Raw genomic sequence first — 23,261 nt, forward strand, 5'->3', positions numbered from 1 at the left:
TAAGCAATCGCATATCGATTACACCGTCGCGCGCTATTATCTAAACAATCGTTTACCTTTTTCCTAAGCGATCGTTTAATTCCCGATATTTACTAAACGATCGTATAGAAGATCTCTTAGTTTTTTCCTACGCAATCGTTTGGACGATCGCTCACCCTTTTCCTACACGATCGTTTAGATGATCGTTTACCTTTTCTTATACGATCGTTTAGATGATCATTTACTTTTCCTACACGATCGTATACTTCACCTAAACAATCAAGCATCTTGTCTATGCAATAGACGACCGCATCTCCCACTTGCTTGATCATTGTGTATGGTCTTTCTTCTTCCTTCCCTCTACCAAATTCGAATAAAGCCCACACTTTGGATTCTCACTCCAAGAATACTGAGGGCTATGAGTGGTGTTGTCTTATCTGTTTCCTTTTGTCTGAGTGGTAATTGTTTGAGGTAGACGGTTGGGTTTCAGACTCGTTGTGAAGGAGAAATTCTCATCTGGTATGATTTCTTGATCTCTTTAGCATGATGAATGCATATTAGTATGTTTTGAATATATATGCGGTAATTCTATCACAATGAATTGGAAAGATCTGCTTCCGCTCGTAGGTACTCTTGAATAAGAGTTCCTTCAATTGGTATCAGAGCACTCGGTTTTCTGATATTCTAATTCATTGCTGCAAAAGAATTGAAAATACTTTCTTGGTGGGTGCATTTCTACACTGTTTAATCATTAAATCACTATGGATGTGCGGATTTATGGATGTTTTCGTGGATGTAAGCCTCGGTTTGATTTAATTCTTTTACATTTACAATTGTTTGTAAAGGCCCCTGGGTTTTCTTGGGCATTAATAATCGTTATCGAGTCGTAATTCAAAGTCTGTTTGAGTTTTGAGTCATTCATGAAGAAAGTCAGTGCAAGCGTTGCGGTTCTTCAAGGAAGAAGACGATCAAATGTTGATCGCATCGTACAGACGTTGGGGAATGCGATCGTTGTTGATCGCATCGTGCAAACGATGGGGTACGCGATCGCTGCTGATCACATTGTGTAGATGATCGGGTATCTGAGTAAGGGTTGATCGCATCGTGCAGACGATGGGGTACGCGATCGCTGTTGTTCGCATTAGTTAGACGATGGGGTATGCGATCAAGGGTTGACCGCATTGTGTAGATGATCAGGTATGCGAGCAAAGGTTGATCGCATCGTGCAGACGATGGGGTATGCGATCGTTGTTGTTCGCATCGGTTAGACGATGGGTATGCGATCAAAGGTTGATCGCATTGTGTAGACAATCGGGTAAGCAATCAAGGGTTGATGCGCACGTCCCAATAGTGTCATAACGACGTATTATGCGATCACTGAGTATCAGGTCGTGTATACGATGGGATGTTCGCGTATCACTTAACGCGCGCATACACTAGACGATCGTTTTGGTCAGCAAGCTTCATCATTTAGTAACTGACTAAACGATTGCTTAATAACGCAAGGTAAATCGTTTACCTGTCGCCATGTTAAGTGATTGCATAGACGATCGTTTAGGTCAACAAGCTTCATCACTTAGTAACTAACTAAACGATCGCTTAGTCACGCAAGGTAAATTGTTTACCTGTCGCCGCGTTAAGTGATCGCATAGACGATTGTTTTGGTCAGCAAGCTTCATCACTTAGTAATTGACTAAACGATCGCTTAGTAACGCAAGATAACTCGTTTACCTGTCGCCGCGTTAAGCGATCACATATACGATCAGGCTTCGCAACCTCGTTGTCGTCTACGCGATCGTTTAATTATGCTTCTATCATCTAGTACACGTTAGACGATTGTCTACCTACGGCATTTACCACACGATGGAGTCCTCCTGGCAGTTCAAGACCCGGCCTGTGAACCGGTTTGCTCGATGAAAAATGTAATAGATAGGGTTATTTCATTCCGATTTTTGTAAAGGATCATCCCGGTCCATTAATCCTTTATTTATTATGTGCAATGTATGTTTTTTTCTTAATATGTCACATGGTATGCACATATAGTAAATCCCACCTTAGGTTATGCATTGGTCATGCATCATCTCTTTATTGTAATTGTTATAATTTAGAGAAGCATGTTTTAACTTACTGAAGTGCATGCTCATGCATCATATAATATAAGGGTTATATTTATGTATGCTTTATTTTTTTTTTTCAATGTTTATATTTATAAGCGTTATAAATACTTCGTTATGTGGGATGAGTGTTTTAGTTGTTTATTTTATAAATGGTTATAAAATGAAATTAGAACTAAAATAATTAGTAAAAGATTAATATGTAGCAATTCTATCTATAATAAGCCTTTTGTCGAAGGCAGGTTCTGTCTAGGCTGGGGTATTTAAGATGACGACAACGGAACACCCCTACCTGGGAACCTACTAGGAAAGATAATTTAGATAGATTTGATGCATGCATGCAAATTAAAGCCAGTCCATTAAAGAGTTTAATGTGACTACTTGGATTTGTTTTTTTTTTTAATTTCAAAAACAAAAGTTATATTTTAGCAAACTTTATAAATCACTTAGATCACCATCAGTAGCCAGATTGTCTAGGTTAATAAACCCCTATGTAGAACATTCAGTGGGAGGTTCTTGGGGCATTTGATGCTTCATTTTCACCTCTCGCGTTTCTCCCTCATAGTCTACACCGTAAGATCTACCATCGGCCTCGAGGAACCTTTGGCGTGGTCCCCTAATGGATAGTGTTTGAGTAGGTCAATATCAAGGTGGATGGAGAGAGTGTTCATAGTAAGTGGGAGTGGGAAGTGCGACAACATATTCCTCGGTCTCCTTCAATGGATTGAATAAAGTTTCTGCGCATCACCTCGTGGCACCCTGGGTGTGTCCCCCTATAGGATGGTTGTTTTGCACGTTTCTTTCTTTGATCTCCTATAAGAGGATAAGGTTACTTAGTCTCTTGTCCTAATCTGTCTTTTCCCTACGGTGAGCGTATTAGGGCGGGACTCTGGGGCCGAAAACGAGGGGTTACACTTACACAAGATTGTTAAGGGTTAACTATTCTAGACCAAACAAATGGTGGCTATTAGGTTTAGTTCCAAGAGTTGGTTCTGCCTAATGGTTGAGAAGTTCTCATCCCAGTGAAGGGACATCCGTTCACCCCACCGGTGACGTTTATCCTGCCTCACTGAGGCATCATTGCAAAATAGAAGTCTTTTCACTTAGGGTACTTGGGATCTGTTTTGCTAAAAATTAATTGGTTAATTAAAAATGTGGTTTTTGCAAAGTCTTATAAAAGGTTATTCGTTTTTTTCAGTAACGATTTTTAATGGCATCAACCACTATCAATTTGCTTAGCGTCGAAAAACTGAATGGCCAAAACTATTCAAGTTGGAAACATATGCTCACGACGATACTCATCATCAAGGATTTGAAGTGTATCCTTACGAAGGAATGTCCTCCTATTCAACCTCAGAACACTACTCGAAATGTTCGGGCGGTGTACGAGCATTGGACACAGGAAAACGAGAAGGCCCGAGCCTATATTCTGGCCAGTCTTAGTGATATGTTGGCCAAGAAACACGAGTCCATGGTCTCAGCTCGTGAGATCATGGAGTCCCTGCGGGGAATGTTCGGATAACCATCTGGACAGCTCAAGCATGAGGCTCTGAAACACATCTTCAGCTCCAAAATTGAGGAAGGCACCTCTGTTTATGAACATGTGCTGATTATGATGGTCCACTTTAACGTGGCGGAGATGAATGGGTCTAAAATCGATGGGGGCAGTTAGGTTAGCATTATCCTGCATTCATTGCCGGAGAGCTTCCTCCGTTTTGTTAGCAATATGATTCTTAAAAAAGTGAAATACTTCTTTACCACTCTCCTCAACGAGTTCCAGACTTGCCAATCTTTGCTGAAAAGTAAGAGGAAAAGGGGAGGTAAGGAAAATGTTGTCTTGTCCTCTAAAAAGTTCTATTGAGTTTCAACCTCAGGAACAAAGTTTGCACCTTCAACTTCTAACTCTGGAAAGGGGAAGAAGAAGAAGGGTGGTAAAGGGAAAGGGAATGTGCCTGCTAACCCGCCACCTGTCGCCCAGAAGAAGAGTCCACCGCCGGTTGAAAAAGGAAAATGTTTCCACTGTAATCAGGACGAACACTAGAAGAGGAATTTTCCTCGTTATCTGAAGAAAAAGAAGGCTGCCAAGGCTAATGCCAAGGTAAACAAAGGTAAATATGATTTGCTTGTATTAGAAACTTGTTTAGTAGAGAATGATGATTCTGCTTGGATATTAGATTTGGGCACCACTAATCATGTATGTTCTTCTTTTCAGGGGATTAGATCCTAGCGGCAATTTGAGGCTAGTGAGATGACGTTGCTAGTAGGCACCGGGCACATCGTCTTAGTTGTGGCAGTGGGAGACATCCAGTTTACTTTACAGAATAAGTTTCTTATATTAAAAGATGTCTTTGTAGTTCCTGAACTAAAAAGGAACCTTATTTCTGTAAAGTGTATGTTATATTACAATTACACTATTTCTTTTAAATTGAATAAAGCATTTATCTGTAAGGATGGTGTTGAAATTTTTACAGCTAAATTGGAAAATAACTTGTATGTGCTAAGACCTTTAGCCTTAAGTTCCCTCCATAACATAGAGATGTTTAAATCTGTCGTAATTCAATCTAAACGCCAATGAGTTTTTCCAAAAGAAAATACCCAACTTTGGCACCTTCGATTAGGGCACATCAATCTCAGTAGGGTTGAGAGATTGGTGAAGAATGGCCTTTTAAGCGAGTTAGAGGAAAATTCTTTACCAGTGTGCGAATCTTTCCTTGAAGTTAAGATGACTAAACGTCCTTTTATTGGAAAAGGTTATCGAGCCAAAGAACCTCTTGAATTAGTACATTCTGATCTTTGTGGTCCTATGAATGTGCGAGCTCGAGGAGGCTATGAGTACTTTATCAGTTTTACTGATGATTACTCGAGATATGGGTATGTCTATCTGATGCAACAAAAGTCTGAATCTTTTGAAAAGTTCAAATTATTTAAGGCCGGAGTTGAGAATGCTTTGGATAGACGAATAAGAACACTTCGATCAGATCAAGGTGGAGAGTTTTTGGATTCTGAGTTTCAGGACTATTTATTAGAACATGGAATCATTTTCGAACTCTCGGCACTGGGTACACCTCAGCAAAATGGTGTAACAGAAAGAAGATACAGAACCTTATTGGACATGGTTCGTTCAATGATGAGTTATGTTTTCTTACCGGACTCGCTTTGGGGTTTCGCAGTAGAAACTGAGGTATACATTCTCAACTGTGTTCCTTCTAAAAGTATTGCAAGAACACCTCTGGAGTTGTGGAATGGGTGTAAAGCTACTTTTCGTCACTTGCGCATATGGGATTGCCCAGCACATGTGCTTGAGGCAAATCCCAAGAAGTTGGAATCACTATCAAGATTGTGCCTCTTTGTAGGCTACTCCAAATGTACATGAGGAGGTTACTTGTATGATCCGTCCAAAAACAAGGTGTTTGTTTCCACGAATGCTACTTTCCTAGAGGAGGATCATATCAGAGAGCACAGTTCACGTAGTAAAGTCGTGTTAAGTGAGTTTTCCAAAGAAACTACTGAAACTTCAACAAGAGTTGTTGAAGGACCTGCTTCATCAACTAGAATTGTTGATGATAGTTCATCTGGTATGTCGGTTCCACCTCAAGAGTTGAAGGAACCTCGATGCAGTAGAAGGGTTACGAACCTGCCTGATCGCTATTTGGGTTTCACAGAAATCTTAGCTATGGTGACAGATGGCGACGTTGAGGATTCGTTGTCCTATTAAAAGGAAATGGACGATGTTGACCGGGATGAATGGGTCAAAGCCATGAATCATGAGATGCAGTCGATGTACTTCAACTCGGTATGGGATCTTGTAGATCAGCCGATGGGGTAAGACCTATAAGTTGTCAATGGATCTACAAGCGCAAAAGGGGTGCTGATGGGAAAGTGCAAACCTTCGAGGCTTGACTTGTGGCAAAGGGTTATACTCAGGTGGAGGGAGTCGACTATGAGGAGATTTTCTCACTTGTTGCCATGTTAAAGTCGATCCACATGATAGTGCATCGAGGAGACGTGATCGTCACGAAGATCGCCTCGAAGCAAAACGTTGCTGATTCGTTTACAAAGGCTCTCACGACTACAGTGTTTGAGGGTCACTTTCAGAGGATGGGTCTACGGGACCGCCCGCGGTTGGACTAGGACAAGTGGGAGATTTTGTATGCACTGGGTTTTTATGCCCTAGTTTATTGTTTTGTGTCTGTTTACTTGTACTTCCCACTTCACTTTAGGACAAGTGGGAGATTGTTGAGGTTTGTGCCCTAAAGTCTCGTGTTCTATAGTTTGTACACAACTTTGTACGAACACTTGTGATATAATATAAATGATATTTACTTCACTATTTGACTTTGCACATTTAGATGTTTTTTATTTTACCACAAACCAATAAACTTAATATCTCTAGTTATCTGTATGTAACTTAAGCATGCATGTGATGACATACAAGTGAATCATGTCTGAGTGATAACCAAAATGGTCTGTAGTATATGGATATAGGAGGGAAACCTTATCCTGGTAATGCTACGAATGCAGCCCGCTTTGTGAAATGGTCACAAGTGTTGTGACTTGCCACAAATGGTCTGATCCTGATCATTCATGTAGTGGACATGCGAGCGGGGGCGTCCTATACAAAGAGTTTATATAAGACCTCACCACGAAGTGTTAACGTTTCGTTATATAACACCGTTCATGACTGAGACTTCACTTCACTAGGATAACCATAAGTAACATGACTTCAATCCTGAGTGAGTTGGGAACTCCTGCCATTGAGGGCGGTCCTTTGATTTGCATGGATGCGAGTGGCCAGAATGCCGACTCAAACCTACTATTTTGGGAATTCGTCTGATTTGGGAATTGAGAATTCAGCTTCATAAGATGAAGTTCACTTCTTCCCTAAAGTAGGGGTAAGAAGATAGATTGCTCTCTTAAGGGTTGATCCTGGGGCCTGAACGATGTGGCGCCACGCACCTTCTCATGGCCCGAGAGGTGTTTACACATAGTAGGACTATGTTGTATTGTTCATTAAAGGGATCAATGGTACTTAAGAAGGAAGATGTAATTATAGGGGCAAAACGATAAATTGGCCTGCTGTAATTACGAGTATCTGTGAAGGGTCATCGTACTGATGATTGGTTATATCCAATGGACATAGAAATATATCTATGGCAAGAAGAGTTCAACTGTCGATCTTTAGTGAAGTGCCTGGCAGTTAACGGATGGTGGATATCGTGACTAAAGAGTTTAGTCAGCTATTTACATACCGTTGGAGCTTCAAGCCATAAGTTCATAAGATCCCCTTGGTAGCTTGGATACAAGTTGAGAGTCAGTTTTTGGGTCAATTTGAAATGTTCAAATTGACAAGATGGAGTTCGATTTTATATGATTTAATTGAATGAGTTAATTAAATATGATATAATTATCTTTATATATGAGATACATTAATTTGGAGGAAATTGGATATAAATATGATTTATATCTAGTAGAGGATAATATTATAATTATTATATGATATTAATTTAAATATTATGAATATGATAAGATCATATTTATTGAACGGTTATAAAGGAAATGGGAAGGCGCCTTTTCTGTTCTAAATAACGGATGAGTGCATTATAAATAGCAGACGGTATGTTGATCTCGGAGTGTGCAGACATTGTGAAAAGATAGTGTCAGTGTTTAGAAAATCAGCGCCTATATGATAGTGACTGCACGATCGCTTACATATACGATATTGCTAAGCGATCGCATACCGATTACACCGTCGCGCGTTATTATCTAAACGATCATTTACCTTTTTCCTAAGCAATGGTTTAGCTTCCGGTATTTACTAAATGATCGTATAGACGATCGCTTAGTTTTTTTTCTACGCGATCGTTTAGACGATCGCTCACCCTTTTCCTACACAATCGCTTAGACAATCGTTTACCTTTTCTTACACGATCGTTTAGACGATTGTTTACTTTTCCTACACGATCATATACTTCACCTAAACGATCAAGCATCTTGTCTATGTGATAGACGACCGCATCTCCCACTTGCTTGATCGTTGTGTATGGTCTCTCTTCATCCTTCCCTCTACCAAATTCGAACAAAGCCCACACTTTGGATTCTCACTCCAATAATACTGAGGGCTCTGGGTGGTGTTGTCTTCTCCGTTTCCTTCTGTCCGAGTGGTGATTGTTCGAGGTAGACGGTTGGGTTTTAGACTCGTTGTGAAGGAGAAATCCTCATCTGGTATGATTTCTTGATCTTTTTAGCATGATGAATGCATATTAGTATGTTTTTAATGTATATGCGGTAATTCTGTCACAATAAATTAGAAAGATTCGCTTATGCTCGTAGGTACTCTTGAATAAGAGTTCCTTCATAACTATGACTAAAACCTTCTCGGGCCAGGAGAGGGTGTGGCACTACATTGTTCAAACCTCGGAATCAACCCTTAAGGGAGCAATTTATCTACTTATCCCTGTTAGGTTGTATATCCTAAAACTTGCAGTTTGTAATGTTAAACATATTCTATTATCAATAAAGATGTTATTGACGTTTATTAAATAAAACTGTTATTGAATATGTTAATTGCACTTGTAAAGTCGAAATCCAATAAACTAAAGATCCATGGCTATTATATGAATACATGAACTTTATGTGGAGACATAAGAGTGGATCAAGTTGAGTAAATAGCCAAAATGGTCTATAGTATACGAATAAGGTTGGGTACCTTATTCTGGTAACACTATTGGATGCGACTCACTCTGTAATTGTTACAATTTATTTTAAAGTGCTACAAACAAAGTGATCCTAATTCATTCATGTATTGACATGAGGAGTGGGGGCATCCTATGCAATGAGTTTGCATAAGATCGGACCAACAAATAAGTTACTCTTACTTTATAACGTTGTTTACTGTTTAAAACTGACTATTTCAAAGCGATGACCTAGGTAACTTGACCTTGATCCTAAGCAAACTATGAACTCCTGTTTATTCGGGATTATCCTTAGATTTGCATGGGTGAAGGTTGGCTCAACAGTGCTAGCTCAATAAACCTCCCATTTCAAGGGTAAGAATGGGTAGATAGCTAGGGACAAAGGGTGCAAGACGGAATTCACTCCTACCCGCTTTTAGGGATAGTAGAGAGGCTGTTCCCTTAAGTGCTGACTCTGGATCTTGAACAAGGGGCCTCACCCTCTCATTGGCCCGAAAGGGACTCGGTTTAGTGATTGGATCACAAACCAATTGTTCATTAGAGGATCAGTAGGACTTAAGGAGCAAGATGTAATCTCGGGGGTAAAACAACTTTTGACCCAACTGTTATTATGAACAACCTATGAAAAGTTAACTTATTAATCATGGTTATATCGAGTGGACATAATATATCTACAGTGAAGGGAGTGCAACTGTTGGGCTTTAGTGGAGTGACCGGTAGTTAATGAATGGTGGTTAATTAGGTTAAAGAGTTTAGCCAGTTAATCGCAGATCGTTGGAGCCTATGATCTGTAGGTCCATGAGGTCCCCCTATTAGCTCATATCGGACTAAACTTTAGAACAACATGACAAATGAATTTAAAGTGTTCAAATTCGATTTTTGGAGCAAAGTGGTAAATATATACAATATATTTAATCTAATGTTTAATTGTAAACTAAACATAAAGAGAAAGAAAATAGGAGATATTTAAATAAGATTTAAATATCAAGATTATGAATAGGGATTCATATTCATTGGGATTATTGTTGGATTTAATATTAACTTAAATTAATTAAATTATTTAATATTAATTTACTTTTAAAATTGATTATTATAATTAATTTTGAAATTAAATGAAATTGGTCAAAATTGCATTAAAAGTCAAATTATTGACTATGTAAAAAATGCAATGAAAGTCAAATTATTGACTTTTGACTTTGAAAATCAAAAAGTCAAATTTGTTAACTTTGGATTTTGAGAGTCAAACTTTGACCATTGACCAAGTTAGTGGAAAGATCCAACAAATTGTGAATGGGAAATGTCAACTTTTGCATTGCTAAGTGTTGTCTTCATTTGAAGACATTTGCCCCACTAAATCTCACTTTAAGTTAGTAGATTTTTTAGTGTTAAATTCTCATCAAGCTCAAAGTTGCATGTTTTGCATGTAATGGTCTTGAAATGGAAGAGTTTATGATTGTTTAGAACTCTTGGCCGTAGTGGAAATTGATGAGATTATGTGATAATCTCATAACAATTTTCTCTCAAAGACAAAACCTTTTCCCCTCCAAATTAGTCACTTACCAGATTCCACCATCCCGTTCTAAGGTTGGAGAATAGTCGGGAAGACTCTCGTGGTGGTCTACGAACTAATCCTGAGAGATTAAAGCTAATTTGAAGAAGATTCAAAGTCTACAAATATTGTATTTCTTCTTCCCCTTTTATTTTATCTTTTGCTTGCTTATCCTTTGTGATTAACCTATTTATAGTACTTTAGATCCGCGTTTTCTTCTACTGTGCATGTGTTCGTTCCATCAACCCCGACGTTAGGGAATGAGTGAATTCTTTCTTGTGTAGCTGTGTTTCTAACTCCCTAATCAGACGAATCCTCAAAATGATAGGTTTATTGAGTCAACAATCTGGCCACTCTTACCCATAAAAATCAAAGGATCGCCTTCATAGGCAAAAGTTCACAACTCATTCAAGATTCAGGTCATGTTACCTATGGTCATCTTGGTGAAATGTAAGTCTCTATTATGAAGGACATTTTATAATGTGACTAAACATTTCGTGGTCCAGTCTTATACAAACTCCTTTGTATAGAATATCCCTGCTCATATGTCCTCACATGAATGATCAGGATCAGATCGTTTCTAGCACTTTACAACAATTGTAACATCTACAAAGCAGTTCATACTCGTACTATCACCAGGATAAGGTATTTAGCCTTATCAATCTACTACAGATCATTTAGGTTATCACTTAAACATGATCCACCCATATGTCTCTACATACATGTTTAAGTTACAAGATAACCTTGGATGTTAGCTTATTGGCTTGTGGTTAATGCAACTCAAATTAAAATAAAACATCATATATTTTATTAAATAAATAAGATGTTTGTACATTACAAATACAAACTATAGGACCCTACGAGATTTAGGGCACCTACCCTAACAGTAATTATTATAATTGTCCAGTTGTTTATGGGTTTTAATGTGTGAAGAAGAGTCTGTAACTTTCTCGAGTCATTAGAGTTGATATTAGACTATAATTTGAAGAAATTAGAGCAAGATGCAAGTTGTTTTGAAACAGTTTTTTGAAGTGTGCAGACCGATTTGGACCGATTCGGTTTTTCCAATCGGTTCAGCCCGTTTTCAAGCTTTGGAGGTTTGGTTAAAGATTTTTTAAGCTGGTTCGGGTCAGTTCGAAATGTTCGAGAGTAGTTCGGAGCTGTTTTTGAATTCTTATTGTAATAAGAGTTGTTTGTTTGCCAAATATGCCAAAATCGGTCAACTTTAGTGTTTTATTAATTATGCATTATGAATGTATGTATTAATTATATTAATCTTGATTGTGCATAAAATATGTCATGTAGATTTAAAACCCCATCATAGGATAACATGTTGTATGCATTAAAAAGTATGTTATAAGTGTTATAATATAATTTGCATGCTTAGAGGTTTGGTTAAAGATTTTTTAAGCTGGTTCGGGTCAGTTCGAAATGTTCGAGAGTAGTTCGGAGCTGTTTTTGAATTCTTATTGTAATAAGAGTTGTTTGTTTGCCAAATATGCCAAAATCGGTCAACTTTAGTGTTTTATTAATTATGCATTATGAATGTATGTATTAATTATATTAATCTTGATTGTGCATAAAATATGTCATGTAGATTTAAAACCCCATCATAGGATAACATGTTGTATGCATTAAAAAGTATGTTATAAGTGTTATAATATAATTTACATGCTTAGAATTTCATGAGTATTAATATTAGTTGTTATATTAATATATGAAATGTATGTTGTATGTTATAAGTGTCATAATATAATTTACATACTTAGAATTTCATGAGTTTTAATATAAGTTATTATATTTAATTATGAAATGTATGATGCATGTTATAGATGAATGTCAAGTTATAAAATTATCCTCACCCGGATCTCTGTGAAAAATTTCGCAGGGATGGGAATGAAATGGGGTAGTGGAGACAGAGATGGGGAAGTCATCCCCCACGCGGACATCTCTAATAACAACCAATTAATGGAAGCGGCATCTATAAATTCAAATTGACATGACAAAATATGTAAACATGAATTTGAAAAAAAGAGATTCAATGAAAATAAAATTATATTTCATGTTTTCAAATATATGTTTGGTAAGGTAAAATATTGTAATGAGTTTAATATTATATTTATAAATCATAAAATTAGTTGTAGAGAGCCACTAATATTTAGTTGACAATAAAATATTATTAATTTAATTATGAATATGATTTATGTTAAAAAAAATATAATTATTATGATGTATTATTATATAATTTATATACAAAAATGAATTTAATTTATAATCTTATATTTTTAGATATTTTATCTTTATTTAATATAATTCCTTATTTCAAAATTTAAAATTTAAAATCTGAATATAACAGAAAAAATGTGAAAACAATTTTCAAAAAAGAAAGTTAAGTTATCTGTCAAATACATGATTGAACTCAATAATATTTTTCTTTTTAGTTAAGTGAACTCCCAGTAAATTTGAAAACATTAACAGAATTGGAATTATTTACTAAATAAACCTTAATTACTTAATTTATAGGAGTGGTATCAAATACCTTAATTTCATAATTTTTCGACGTAGACAAGGCTTTTAAAATGGCGACATTATTACGTGTAGAAGCGCGTGAAGATTTTCCTGCTCCGTATTGCCACACGTCTCTCAAATTCGCCACGTCATAATAAAATAGGATGACGAAGCAGGACTCTCCATCTCTCGCCACGTGGCGTTGCAATATCGACACGTGTCCGCTAAATATAATCGTCCTGATGGCTATTTAAAGAGTCGCCGTTAATCCCGTTTCTATAAGCGGCGTTTTCTATTACACGAAATAATTTTGAAGGAAAAAAATATATAAAAAATAAAAAGGAAAAATGCAATCGGGAAGAAACGCGGCGGAGGCTGCGAAAGAATCGGCCGCCAACGTGGGGGCCTCTGCCAAAGCTGGCATGGAAAAAGCCAAAGCGTCTGCTCAAGAAAAGGTTAATCATTTTTTTTTCTTTTTTCTTCTATTTATTAATTAGAAAAAAATTGCAAGTTTAATTTGAGATATTATAATTTGCAAGTTTAAGTTCAGATATTATAAATTTTATATATAACTGTATTTAACCTATTGTTTATAGTTATAATAATTTTAATTTTATAATTAACATATTATAGCTGGTTAAATTTATTTTAAATTAGTTAATTTCGTCTTTTAAATGATTTTTTTTTTAAATATTGTCTATAATCTTGACATACTTCTCTTTTATTTGTTGGAACTTAGACGGTTGAAATTTTTACTTCACAAAAAAGAGTTACTTGGTTTTGAAACTATAGTATTTAGAAGTCTAGAGAAATTATTATTATTTTTTAATTGGGATAAAATTATTTTATTTATGGACTTAACAATCCGAAAAAGGGAAGTAATAGTTGTGCCTTTTTTTTTAAAAAAAAAACATGAATATTATCTTTTTAAATTAGGCATGGACAGGGAAGGTGTTATATTGTAGGTTTTGTTTGGTAATTATTTTGTTTGATAATTATTTTATTATTTATAAACTATGTTTTTTATATCTTATAGATACTATTTTTACTTTAAATGTCTTTTATTTATATGCTTAAAAATTATAAAGATACTATTTCTATCGTCAAATTTTTCTATAAAATTACGTTTATAACACTTTTTTTTTTACCGAAACTCGATAAAAATCTAAAGGTTTATCAAATTGGATTTTTTTAATATTTTACTTTAAAGGTAATTATCGAAGGAGACTTTTTTTAAACTCTAATAAAAACATCAAAATATTTTACTTTAAAGGTAATTATCGAAAGAGACTTTTTTTTAAACTCTAATAAAAACATTGATATTATCTTTTTAAATTAGACATGGAACAAGAAAATGACATTGCAGGTTAGATTTGATCTCCCATTTCTTTTTCTTGGTAGAAGTAATTCTGTCTTAAGGAACCTATTTCGGTAAATTCATAATTATTTAATAAAAAAGACGGGACGAAAAAGGGAAGGAGGTCGGTGGTGTAGTGTAAACTAAACCACCTACCGAGTAGCACTAGCTTTTAATTCGTCATTTAATATATTTATGAATCGACAAGAATTTGATAATAAAAACATAGCATATAATTACATTTCCACGTGTACAAATGCCAGGTGGACAAAATGCGGGCCCACGATCCAATTGAGAAAGACATGGCGAGAGAAAGGAAAGAAGAGAGGATTCAGGAGGCTGAGCTGGACAAGCAGCAGGCGCGTGCAGAACACGCAGCAGACAGGCAGACCGGTACAGGACCCGGAACCCGTGTCGGGTTGGGAACCGGAACCGGAACGGGAACCGGAACCCACACCTATGACCCGACCGTGGGAAGATAAGGCGCGTGGCCCTTCGTCTGATGTGGTCACTAGCTATATGAATGTGGCTTTGCTTTGGTTTTCTTCTTTATTTTAATAATTAATATCGTTGTTGATTATGGGTTCTCTGTGTATGTGTATTTTATCAAATAAAATTATGGTTAAATTTTAGTTCTTGTTTTTAATTTGACTTGATAATCTTCTATCATAATTTTATTAAAAAAATGAAAATCTTCAAACTTTATGATGAAATTTAAATTTCTCAACTAAAAAGTATGGAGATTAATAAAATAAAATTACATAAAATATATCCATTATTTTGTGCTTCATATTTATTTTCACGAACTTGAAAAGAAAGCGTCTTTATCAAAAATAGTTTTTTGTTTTTTTTATTTCAATTTCATTATAAAGGAATGTGATATCGAGTACAATTTTGCACTATTGTTTAGTGGTGGTAGCTATTTAAAATGTGGAAATTTTGTATTTTCCGCATTGAATAATCATTTGACTTAATAGTTAGTTCAAATAAAACATTTTCTAGATGCAAAAATTGAAGTACTAATCAACTTCTAACGCTTAAACTAGATTTAAAATTTTCAAAGTTGTCCTTAATTATCTTAAATCTTTTTTTATTATTTTAGTCGACATTGAAGTGTCTCTTTTTGAAAATTTATTAATATTATTGTGAGTCGAATTATTCAAATTTAGGTATGGTTTAGACATCAAAATTAGTGGTTTCAGCTAGAGAGAGAGAGAGAGAGAGAGAGAGAGAAGTACAATGAGACAAGTATTCACATGGACAATTACCGTTATTCTTTGCTAAGTTTGTTATATAATAAATGATAATAATGATAAAAGTACAGTAAAGGCAAATATTCACATGAACCTATCAAAGATCAAGGCTCTTTGTGAGTTGCCAATAATGATCTCCCATTTTAGTAATGGTTTTGCACAAAGAAAATTAATGACTAAACCAAATGGCAAAATAAAAGCATGAAAGTAAGGTATTAATAGATCAGGAGTATTTAGATGACAAATTTATACTCTGAACAACAAAAGTATGATACTCTCATAATGGATGAAGTCTACAATTGTAATTGTAATTTAACTACTCTAAACTTATAAAGTACAAATATGGATATAGATACGAGATACTATTACGATAAAAAACGACAATATGGTAATTTAAGATATATTTTCTTTTTCTTAAAAAATCATAAATTTAATATATAAATTAATGTTAGTACAAAATACACTGAAAAAAAATAATACAAAAAGCAACATGTTGAAGTAAAATAGCCAATAAAATGCAATAGAAAAGTTATTGATTAGAGAAGAAGAAGATTAGAGGAAGAAATAAGAAGATAAACTTCTTCATTGAATTGTTGAAGATATTCAAGTTGATTATATGTTAGTGGATTTTGTGAGAATTCAAATATGAAAATAAAAATTAGATGATTCTAACATTTGATTTTTTTTTTTCCTTCTAGTTTTGGATTTAAGTAGTGAACTTTTGAAATAAATTGTCTAATTTTAATTAAAAAAGATTAGATGAATTATTCATCTTTTAAAAAAAGATGAGTATAAAAATAAATACGTCAAATCACTTATTAAATACATATCTAAAAAATATCTGAAAATATCGATATCCCACATATATCTGATACGGATTCTTTGCCTCACATGAAGTATATATGTGTTTCACAGCTCTAAACCATAAAAATTGTCAATTTCTACTGAGTTGCATTGCCCTGTTGATGGATAATTCAAGATAGAGAGCTTTATCTAATACAAATGATTAAACCAAAGGCTTACACTAGAATTCTAAACTTGAAGGGAGAAAAAAAAAAAAAAAATAGAAAAATGGATTTTTTTCATCCACCACATTTGCGCAATTCGGCAGCACCGTGTGCAAAGTGGCATCTCTCTCCAAAGGTGCACGACCCTTTCGCAAAATTATCACAAAGCTTCGTCTTAAAATTGCTACCTGCAGGAGCAGCCGTACCGCCTGTTGCCCCGGTAGCTGATTTTGGAGGCCCTGCCATCGAAACTGTCACAATGAGCTCCCTCACCATTGCGCTTGCTTCCTTGATCTGATCAAATGACCCCTCAAGTTCAATATTTCTGAGGTTGGGATCTGATTCATGGTCCCTAATGGAAAGTTTGGCTCCTGTTCGACGACAAATCTGCTTGGAATTAACACCACCCTTCCCTATAATGGCTCCAGCCAGGGAAGCGTCTACGCTAATCTTTGCAGTGGCAGAGGCACCAAAGCTAGCCGCGGGGCCTGGTGGGGTTGCATCCATCCTACTGGATAAACGGTTTGGAATATGTCCCATGGCCCGAGGATCATCATGAGATGGAGCTGTGGGCTTTCCAAGTTCCCAATCTCCGTGAGCAAAATGGCACTTGTCACCAAATTTGCAGCCTTCAGCAGAGTTATACTTGTTGCACATACGACTTTTAACAACCTGCGTGGCTGAACCATTGGACATTGGAGGTGGTGCTCCCATACTTCTGGGTGCTGGAGGAGCAGGTGGTAGGTTCATCATTTGTGCAACAGCGTTGTAACCACCAGGAACATAATGCAGGAAGTGGCATCCTTCACCAAATGGGCAGCCAGTAGTGCTGCCACCATAATGAGAGACTATTAGAATGGACGGCATTTACATTGAAAACATTGATGTTTTCAACATATATAAGGTATCAGTCACAGATGTTCCCTATACATTTAAGATGTCAGAACCGATTTCATGCTTTACAAATTGATAGCTTTTGACATCAATTGCACAAAATAATGCAAATCAGAAGTCTACTAAGCACACTTCCAAAGTTGAGCTTCAGATTTATAATAATCATACTCGGTCAAAACAAGATAGCAAGTTCTGTAAGTCCATCCACAGACCACACTAAATCCAAGACGCTAAAGAAAGAAACACAAATGATATTAAAAATCATAAGCAACAGAAAAGAAGTATTAACATTTTATTATTCCTCCATTCATTAGGGGAAGATAACATGAACAGGAAGGAAAGTCATATATGGAGATTCTGAAATTGCAGCAGCTTAATTCAATGAAGCTGCTAATTTTTAGAACCCAAAGGACAATTATACAACCTATTCAACAGATCCTTTTCAAGTAAGGCCGTAATGAAGCTACTAATTTTCAACCTTATGAGCAGCATAACAGAATTTGCAAACAGATATTCTGAAATATCAGAAGAAGGGTTCATCAAGAATAATTTAGATAAGAGAGAAGAATATCCATTCTATGTCTCACACAGTTTGAAAAAACTGCTTCCAATAAATTTGAGAAGATTCACACACAAACAAAAACATCTTAAAGCACTTTCAGAAGGTACAGTTAAACGACATCCTCTGTACAGTGGCACTAAAGAAAATGTTTTAGTAATTAACACCACTCTCAAAGCACTAGCCAGAACACTCTCAACATAAAACATCACGAGCAAAATCCTGCTAACCAAGTTTGTGACATCAATTGACAAGACATAGACTTACCAAAAAGATGTTGAAGAAAAATTGTACTAATCCAGCATAAGCTGGAGAAAATATCATCCCTTCACAGTTCAATTATCCTCTTCATAGGAATAAGTATCACTGTTGGTCTCCATAGAGTCATACTCTAGACAATGGTTAAGTCTTTGATACTTAAAGAGATAATGTGTCATATAGTTGGACAGGAAAATAGATTTTACATGTATGCAATTTGTCTGTTTCATGAGCAAGATTATAGAACTGGGTCTTCTCGAATGAAAATTAGATTCTTACAATAAATTATAAAGATTCAGAAAAGGATAAGATAAGTTTCTAAGTATTTATTTAGATAAGTGAAGATTTGAACCTGTAAAATTTGGTGCATGGCTTCGATTTGCTTGGTACACCAGTTGATAAATTCTCCATTTCTGTTACAAAAAATTTATTATTGTTTTCTCAGTCACTTCTCCTAGAGTTTAATGTAATTGCCCTAAAATGTCTGAAAGTTTATGAACTGTTAATCAACAAATAACTTCTTAAGATTTAATATGCCCGTATGGGATTTTGATGTCTCCATATAGACATATTAAGTTGACCTCTATTAGGTGGGTGGCCTCCACAGTTATAAAACCTCCCGCAGTTAACAAATTTATGGACAAACCAAAAATTTATGCATCTAAAAGTTTTTCATTGTTCAAAAACAAGTACTCCATAGTAAATGCTAATATTATGACCGATCAATTCTCATTAGTTTCTTTAACAAATTATCCTATTTGTTAGAACATTATCTTTGACCTTTCACGAAGGTTCCATTCTTCAGCTGGCATCACTAGACAGTTTATACCCCTTTTAGCTTTTCTGAATCTTTCCCACTTAAGGAGTTCACAAGCATAGTTCCATCAAACTCAACCCCACCACCCCCCCCCCCCCCCCCCCCCAAAAAAAAAAAAAAAAAAAAACCCCACCACCAAAAATAACAAAATAAGCGAAATTGAACTGTCCACCATCAATTTCTTAGCACTCAACTTCGAACCTACAGTTCAACAGACTGCCATCTCCAAAAATTTCCACATAAACAATACAACATAATACGGTAGAGCCCAAAAAAGAAAAAAGAACTTAAAAACGTAGTTGAATTAAGAAGTAAAGGGGCAAGGAAAGGAGGAACAGACCTTGCTTGGACTTCTTCAAGCCGCCATTAGCATTTAATCCAATTTCTGACCTTCCTCTCTTGCGCGTATCCATTAGTAACAGACACAGATCGAGATCCACAACAAACCAACGAACTCGAAAAGAAAGTCCAAAGAATATAAGATTAAAAACCGAAAGGCTACAAAGAGAAAAATACAAGAAAAAGATACAAGGGGTCGAAAACCCTAACTCCAACCCTAACAGAGAGGGATGGGTTTTGCAAATATAAAGTCAGTGAGAAGCTGAAAGCTCATTAGACAGCAAAGTTGATATTGAAATTTATGTCACTCGATTTCTTATTATTATTTAATTGTAGATTTATTGTAATTTTCTACTTTTACCCTCAATAATTTTATTTAAAGAAATTTTTATGTGTACATGTATATTTTAATGGGAATTATATAAAAGTGAAAAATAAGGATTTTACATAACTATATTTTATGTATATATTCATGAATTGGGTTGGGTTGGATTAAGTCGAAAGACTTTTTAAACCCAACCCAATTGTTCGGATTATAAATTTCTTCAACCCAAATAATCCTTATTAAAAGATGAACCCAATCCAACCCAACCAAATCATGAAATATTTAGGTTGGGTTGGTTCGGGTTTATCGAGTCATTTATTTAAAATTCTATTCTAAAAAAAGCAAAACATAAATATGAAAAAATTTTAATTTAATTATTTTCATATATTGAATTAAGATTAACAATTCAATTTTAATTTATATAGTGAAATTTTTCTTTCTAAAGTGCAAAGAAACTACTTTTAAGAATAGCTGAAAAATAAATTATTCAAAAAAAATTGGAATTAAATAAAATTAAAATCAATATATGTATAAATAGTTGTGTTATCGATAATAGAAAAATATATTTTAAAGTTAATAATGGATTCGGGTTGGTTCGAGTTGGTTTGGGTTATATTAGGTGAACACATGAACCAACCCAACCCATAAAATTTTCATTTATTTGAACCCAACCCAACCCAACCCAAATGAGTTGATAACCCAACCCAAACCGTATAGGCTGGATTGGGTTGATCGATTTTTTCGGATCATCAGATTTTTTGAACACCCCTAATTTCCATGTTTGTTTTCAGAAAATATGACTATATCCTAACATGTTTTGTGGAGGAAATTAGAATTATGTTTTCTTCCTTATATTTTCATTACATCATTTTTTAAAAAAAATAAATTCTATTTCTCGCCTCAATATATTCCGCACTCTTGCCCCTTCTTCGTCTTCTCCTCACTTGCTTCTTTTTTAATTAATTGTTTATGTTACTATTATTATTATAAAAATATTATAAATATCAAATTTTATTGTTTAGTGGTGAAGATAATGTATATATTTAAATTGAACATTAAATTTGGATTATATATACATAAGAATAATTTGATAGGTAATTACTTCGTTCTATAAATACATTTGAGTAATTTTTACATTAAATCCTAATTTATATGTGAAACTAATGTTTTCGATGGAATTTTTTAATAAAGAATTATTTATTTAATTAAAAAATTTCAATAATAATTATTTAAGTTAATTGACTTATATATTTTTTTTCTTTTACAAAACATCGTTATAATATTAAATAGAAAAATTTGTAAAGATGAAAATGTAATGAAGAGCGGAGACAGGGATAGGAAAGTTATCCCTACTACCACTTAGGACCATGAACATCTCTAATTTTTTTTTTTTTTTTCTTTTAACTTTTTGTAATTCTCATTGCTTGCCTCCCTATTTTATATTTGCTTTAGACATAGGTAAAACTAAAGATTGTTGTTCTTTGTATAACTCATATTTCAATTAATGTAAAAAATTTCAATACCATTAGTGGATGAATTCGGATTCAGATAAATGACATTTTTAGAAGGGATTCTGATTAAAATTACTTTTTTTTTTCATTTTCAAAATTACTTATAAAATATTTTTAATCATTCAAAATCAATTTTAATTCAACCAAAAATATTCTTTAAAAGTGTAAAATTAAATATATAATTAATTTTGAATAATTAAAAGTTTGTTTCAGAGTGATTTTAAATCTGATAAAAATGATTTTAAGTATTTCATAGTATATCCAAACATACATAAAATCAGGTTAAGACTAAACATTCGAATTTCTGTCAAAAAGGACATTGTTGAATTGACATCAAATATGTATTAATAACCTCAAGATCAGAGGTTCAATCCCCACTCAACATATTATTAAAAATAAAAAATATTCAAATTTCTCATTATTGGTCACTAACGCTTCCATATACTATACTTGTCTGAGATCGACCATCGAGATTTACAAAAAATAATTTTTCTCGGTCCATCTCGCTAGAGATCGACCACCTAAAATCAATATATCACATATTTGATTTTACAATGAACAATTTCCCCTTATTCACCTTGATATTGACTCATACGAACAATTTCCAAATGGAGGTCACTCCTAGGGTGACACGAAGTGTCGCATAAACCTCACGGTGTGAACTCTTTAGAGACGTGAGAATTAAAATCAAAACATTGTATATTTCATTTTACTGTGAATAACTTCCTCCTCACCTAGATCTTGATTCATGCAAATACTTTCCGAATGGAACAATCGAGGTATAATCGACACAAAGCGAAGCATGAATCTCGATGTGAACTCTTAGGGACGTGAGAGCTAAAAACAACATATCGTATATGTTATTAATGTAAACCCCGAATTCTAAATTTCCTAGACAAGTATGTTTAGCCAAAGGAATGATATATTAAATATCTAATAAGTGAACATCCATGCTATTTATAGGATTTGTGGAGAAAGAAAAAGAAAAACATATTAAATAGGGAAGCTCACTTATTGATTTTGGCTGGAGGCACTAAATATGGGGTGACTTGGCGGTTAATCCTTGAACTCGGGAGGCGGCAGGAAGATTAAAAGGAAGAGGAATTTCAAAAGCTTGGTTTTGGAAATCTACATGAGCAAATTTAGTGAAATCAGTGCCATTTGAAAGCTGGGAGAATCTAGTTTTCGAGGTTGTCTTGCCGAAGAAATATTGTAACAGAAGAAGAACAAAAAGTGAAGAATTTTTAGAAGAGGTAGAATCTCAGATTAATCAGAGCCTGAGGTGAATATTGGAAGCTCCAGGCCAAATCACAAGAAATTTTCGGCTGAAATTTTAAGGTAAGAAAAACTCAATTTTAAACAAGTTTGTAGAAGGAAGTTTCTTGAAAAGAGTTCAAGATTTTGAGTTATGAATTCTTGAAATTGAAACAGAAAATCTGTGCAGAAGCAGACAACTGCTTGGGAAGAACAAGCAAACAGCTCACCATGGAGAGCAAGAGTGAGATGAGAAGGATGAGAATCTCGCTCAGGATGATAATATCGCTATGATGAGGATCTCACTCAAGAAGAAAATCTCGCTAGAAATGTGGGCTGAATCTCGCTGGTGAGGAAGCAAAGCTTGTTAGAGGAGGTGAGTATCGTTAGGATGAAAGTTTTGCTAGGAAAAACTTGATCTCGCTCATGAGGATGAATTCACTCATGATGGTTATCTCGCTAGTAATGATGTCTTTGTTGATGAAAGTTCCATTAGGAAATGAACTATTTGAGATATTTTGTTAAGAATTCTAAGTAGTTTAACCGGGAATTATGTCCTTTCAGGCCAAGAAGAGCTAGGAGAGGTGTATAAACTGTTAAGAATCCCGACAAGCTGTGAGTGACTATATGATGATTTAATGTTTTAATGATTTAGAAACTATGATTTCTTTGAAGCTATTTCTCATGCTAAGTAAAGCATGTTTTCCATGGAAATTGACATGATTTAAATATATTATCTTGTCCAAATACTTTCAGCATATTTTAGTAACTCCATTTGAACTAGTATGATGGATGAACTAGTATGATGATTTGAGCACTAAGCCTTAGTTTTCAGCTAAATGTTT

General features: G+C 34.7%; 2 protein-coding genes across 2 annotated transcripts; one reads left to right on the forward strand and one right to left on the reverse strand.

Moving 5' to 3' along the window:
* Positions 1-13,132: 13,132 nt before the first annotated feature.
* LOC120091855 (11 kDa late embryogenesis abundant protein-like) lies at positions 13,133-14,845 on the forward strand. The gene is made up of 2 exons (XM_039050004.1): positions 13,133-13,297; positions 14,463-14,845. Exons 1-2 carry the CDS (start codon positions 13,190-13,192, stop codon positions 14,679-14,681), a joined length of 327 nt encoding a protein of 108 aa, XP_038905932.1. The 5' UTR covers positions 13,133-13,189; the 3' UTR covers positions 14,682-14,845.
* Positions 14,846-16,290: 1,445 nt separating this feature from the next.
* LOC120092012 (zinc finger CCCH domain-containing protein 14-like) lies at positions 16,291-19,612 on the reverse strand. Its single transcript, XM_039050202.1, has 3 exons — positions 19,328-19,612; positions 18,523-18,583; positions 16,291-17,288 (listed from the first exon to the last, which is right to left on the reverse strand). Exons 1-3 carry the CDS (start codon positions 19,398-19,400, stop codon positions 16,535-16,537), a joined length of 888 nt encoding a protein of 295 aa, XP_038906130.1. The 5' UTR covers positions 19,401-19,612; the 3' UTR covers positions 16,291-16,534.
* Positions 19,613-23,261: the final 3,649 nt, after the last annotated feature.

Source organism: Benincasa hispida, chromosome 11 (genome assembly GCF_009727055.1).
Source record: "Benincasa hispida cultivar B227 chromosome 11, ASM972705v1, whole genome shotgun sequence".
Lineage (NCBI taxonomy): Eukaryota > Viridiplantae > Streptophyta > Magnoliopsida > Cucurbitales > Cucurbitaceae > Benincasa > Benincasa hispida.

Excerpts from the sequence above, each read along its gene's own strand:
- LOC120092012 (XM_039050202.1), bottom strand. The coding sequence starts at position 19,400 with ATGGATACGCGCAAGAGAGGAAGGTCAGAAATTGGATTAAATGCTAAT. Across the intron at positions 18,584-19,327 it reads CTTGAAGAAGTCCAAGCAAG|AAATGGAGAATTTATCAACT; the intron begins GTCTGTTCCTCC and ends TTTTTGTAACAG. Across the intron at positions 17,289-18,522 it reads CCATGCACCAAATTTTACAG|CACTACTGGCTGCCCATTTG; the intron begins GTTCAAATCTTC and ends TTATGGTGGCAG.
- LOC120091855 (XM_039050004.1), top strand. The coding sequence starts at position 13,190 with ATGCAATCGGGAAGAAACGCGGCGGAGGCTGCGAAAGAATCGGCCGCC. Across the intron at positions 13,298-14,462 it reads AAGCGTCTGCTCAAGAAAAG|GTGGACAAAATGCGGGCCCA; the intron begins GTTAATCATTTT and ends TACAAATGCCAG.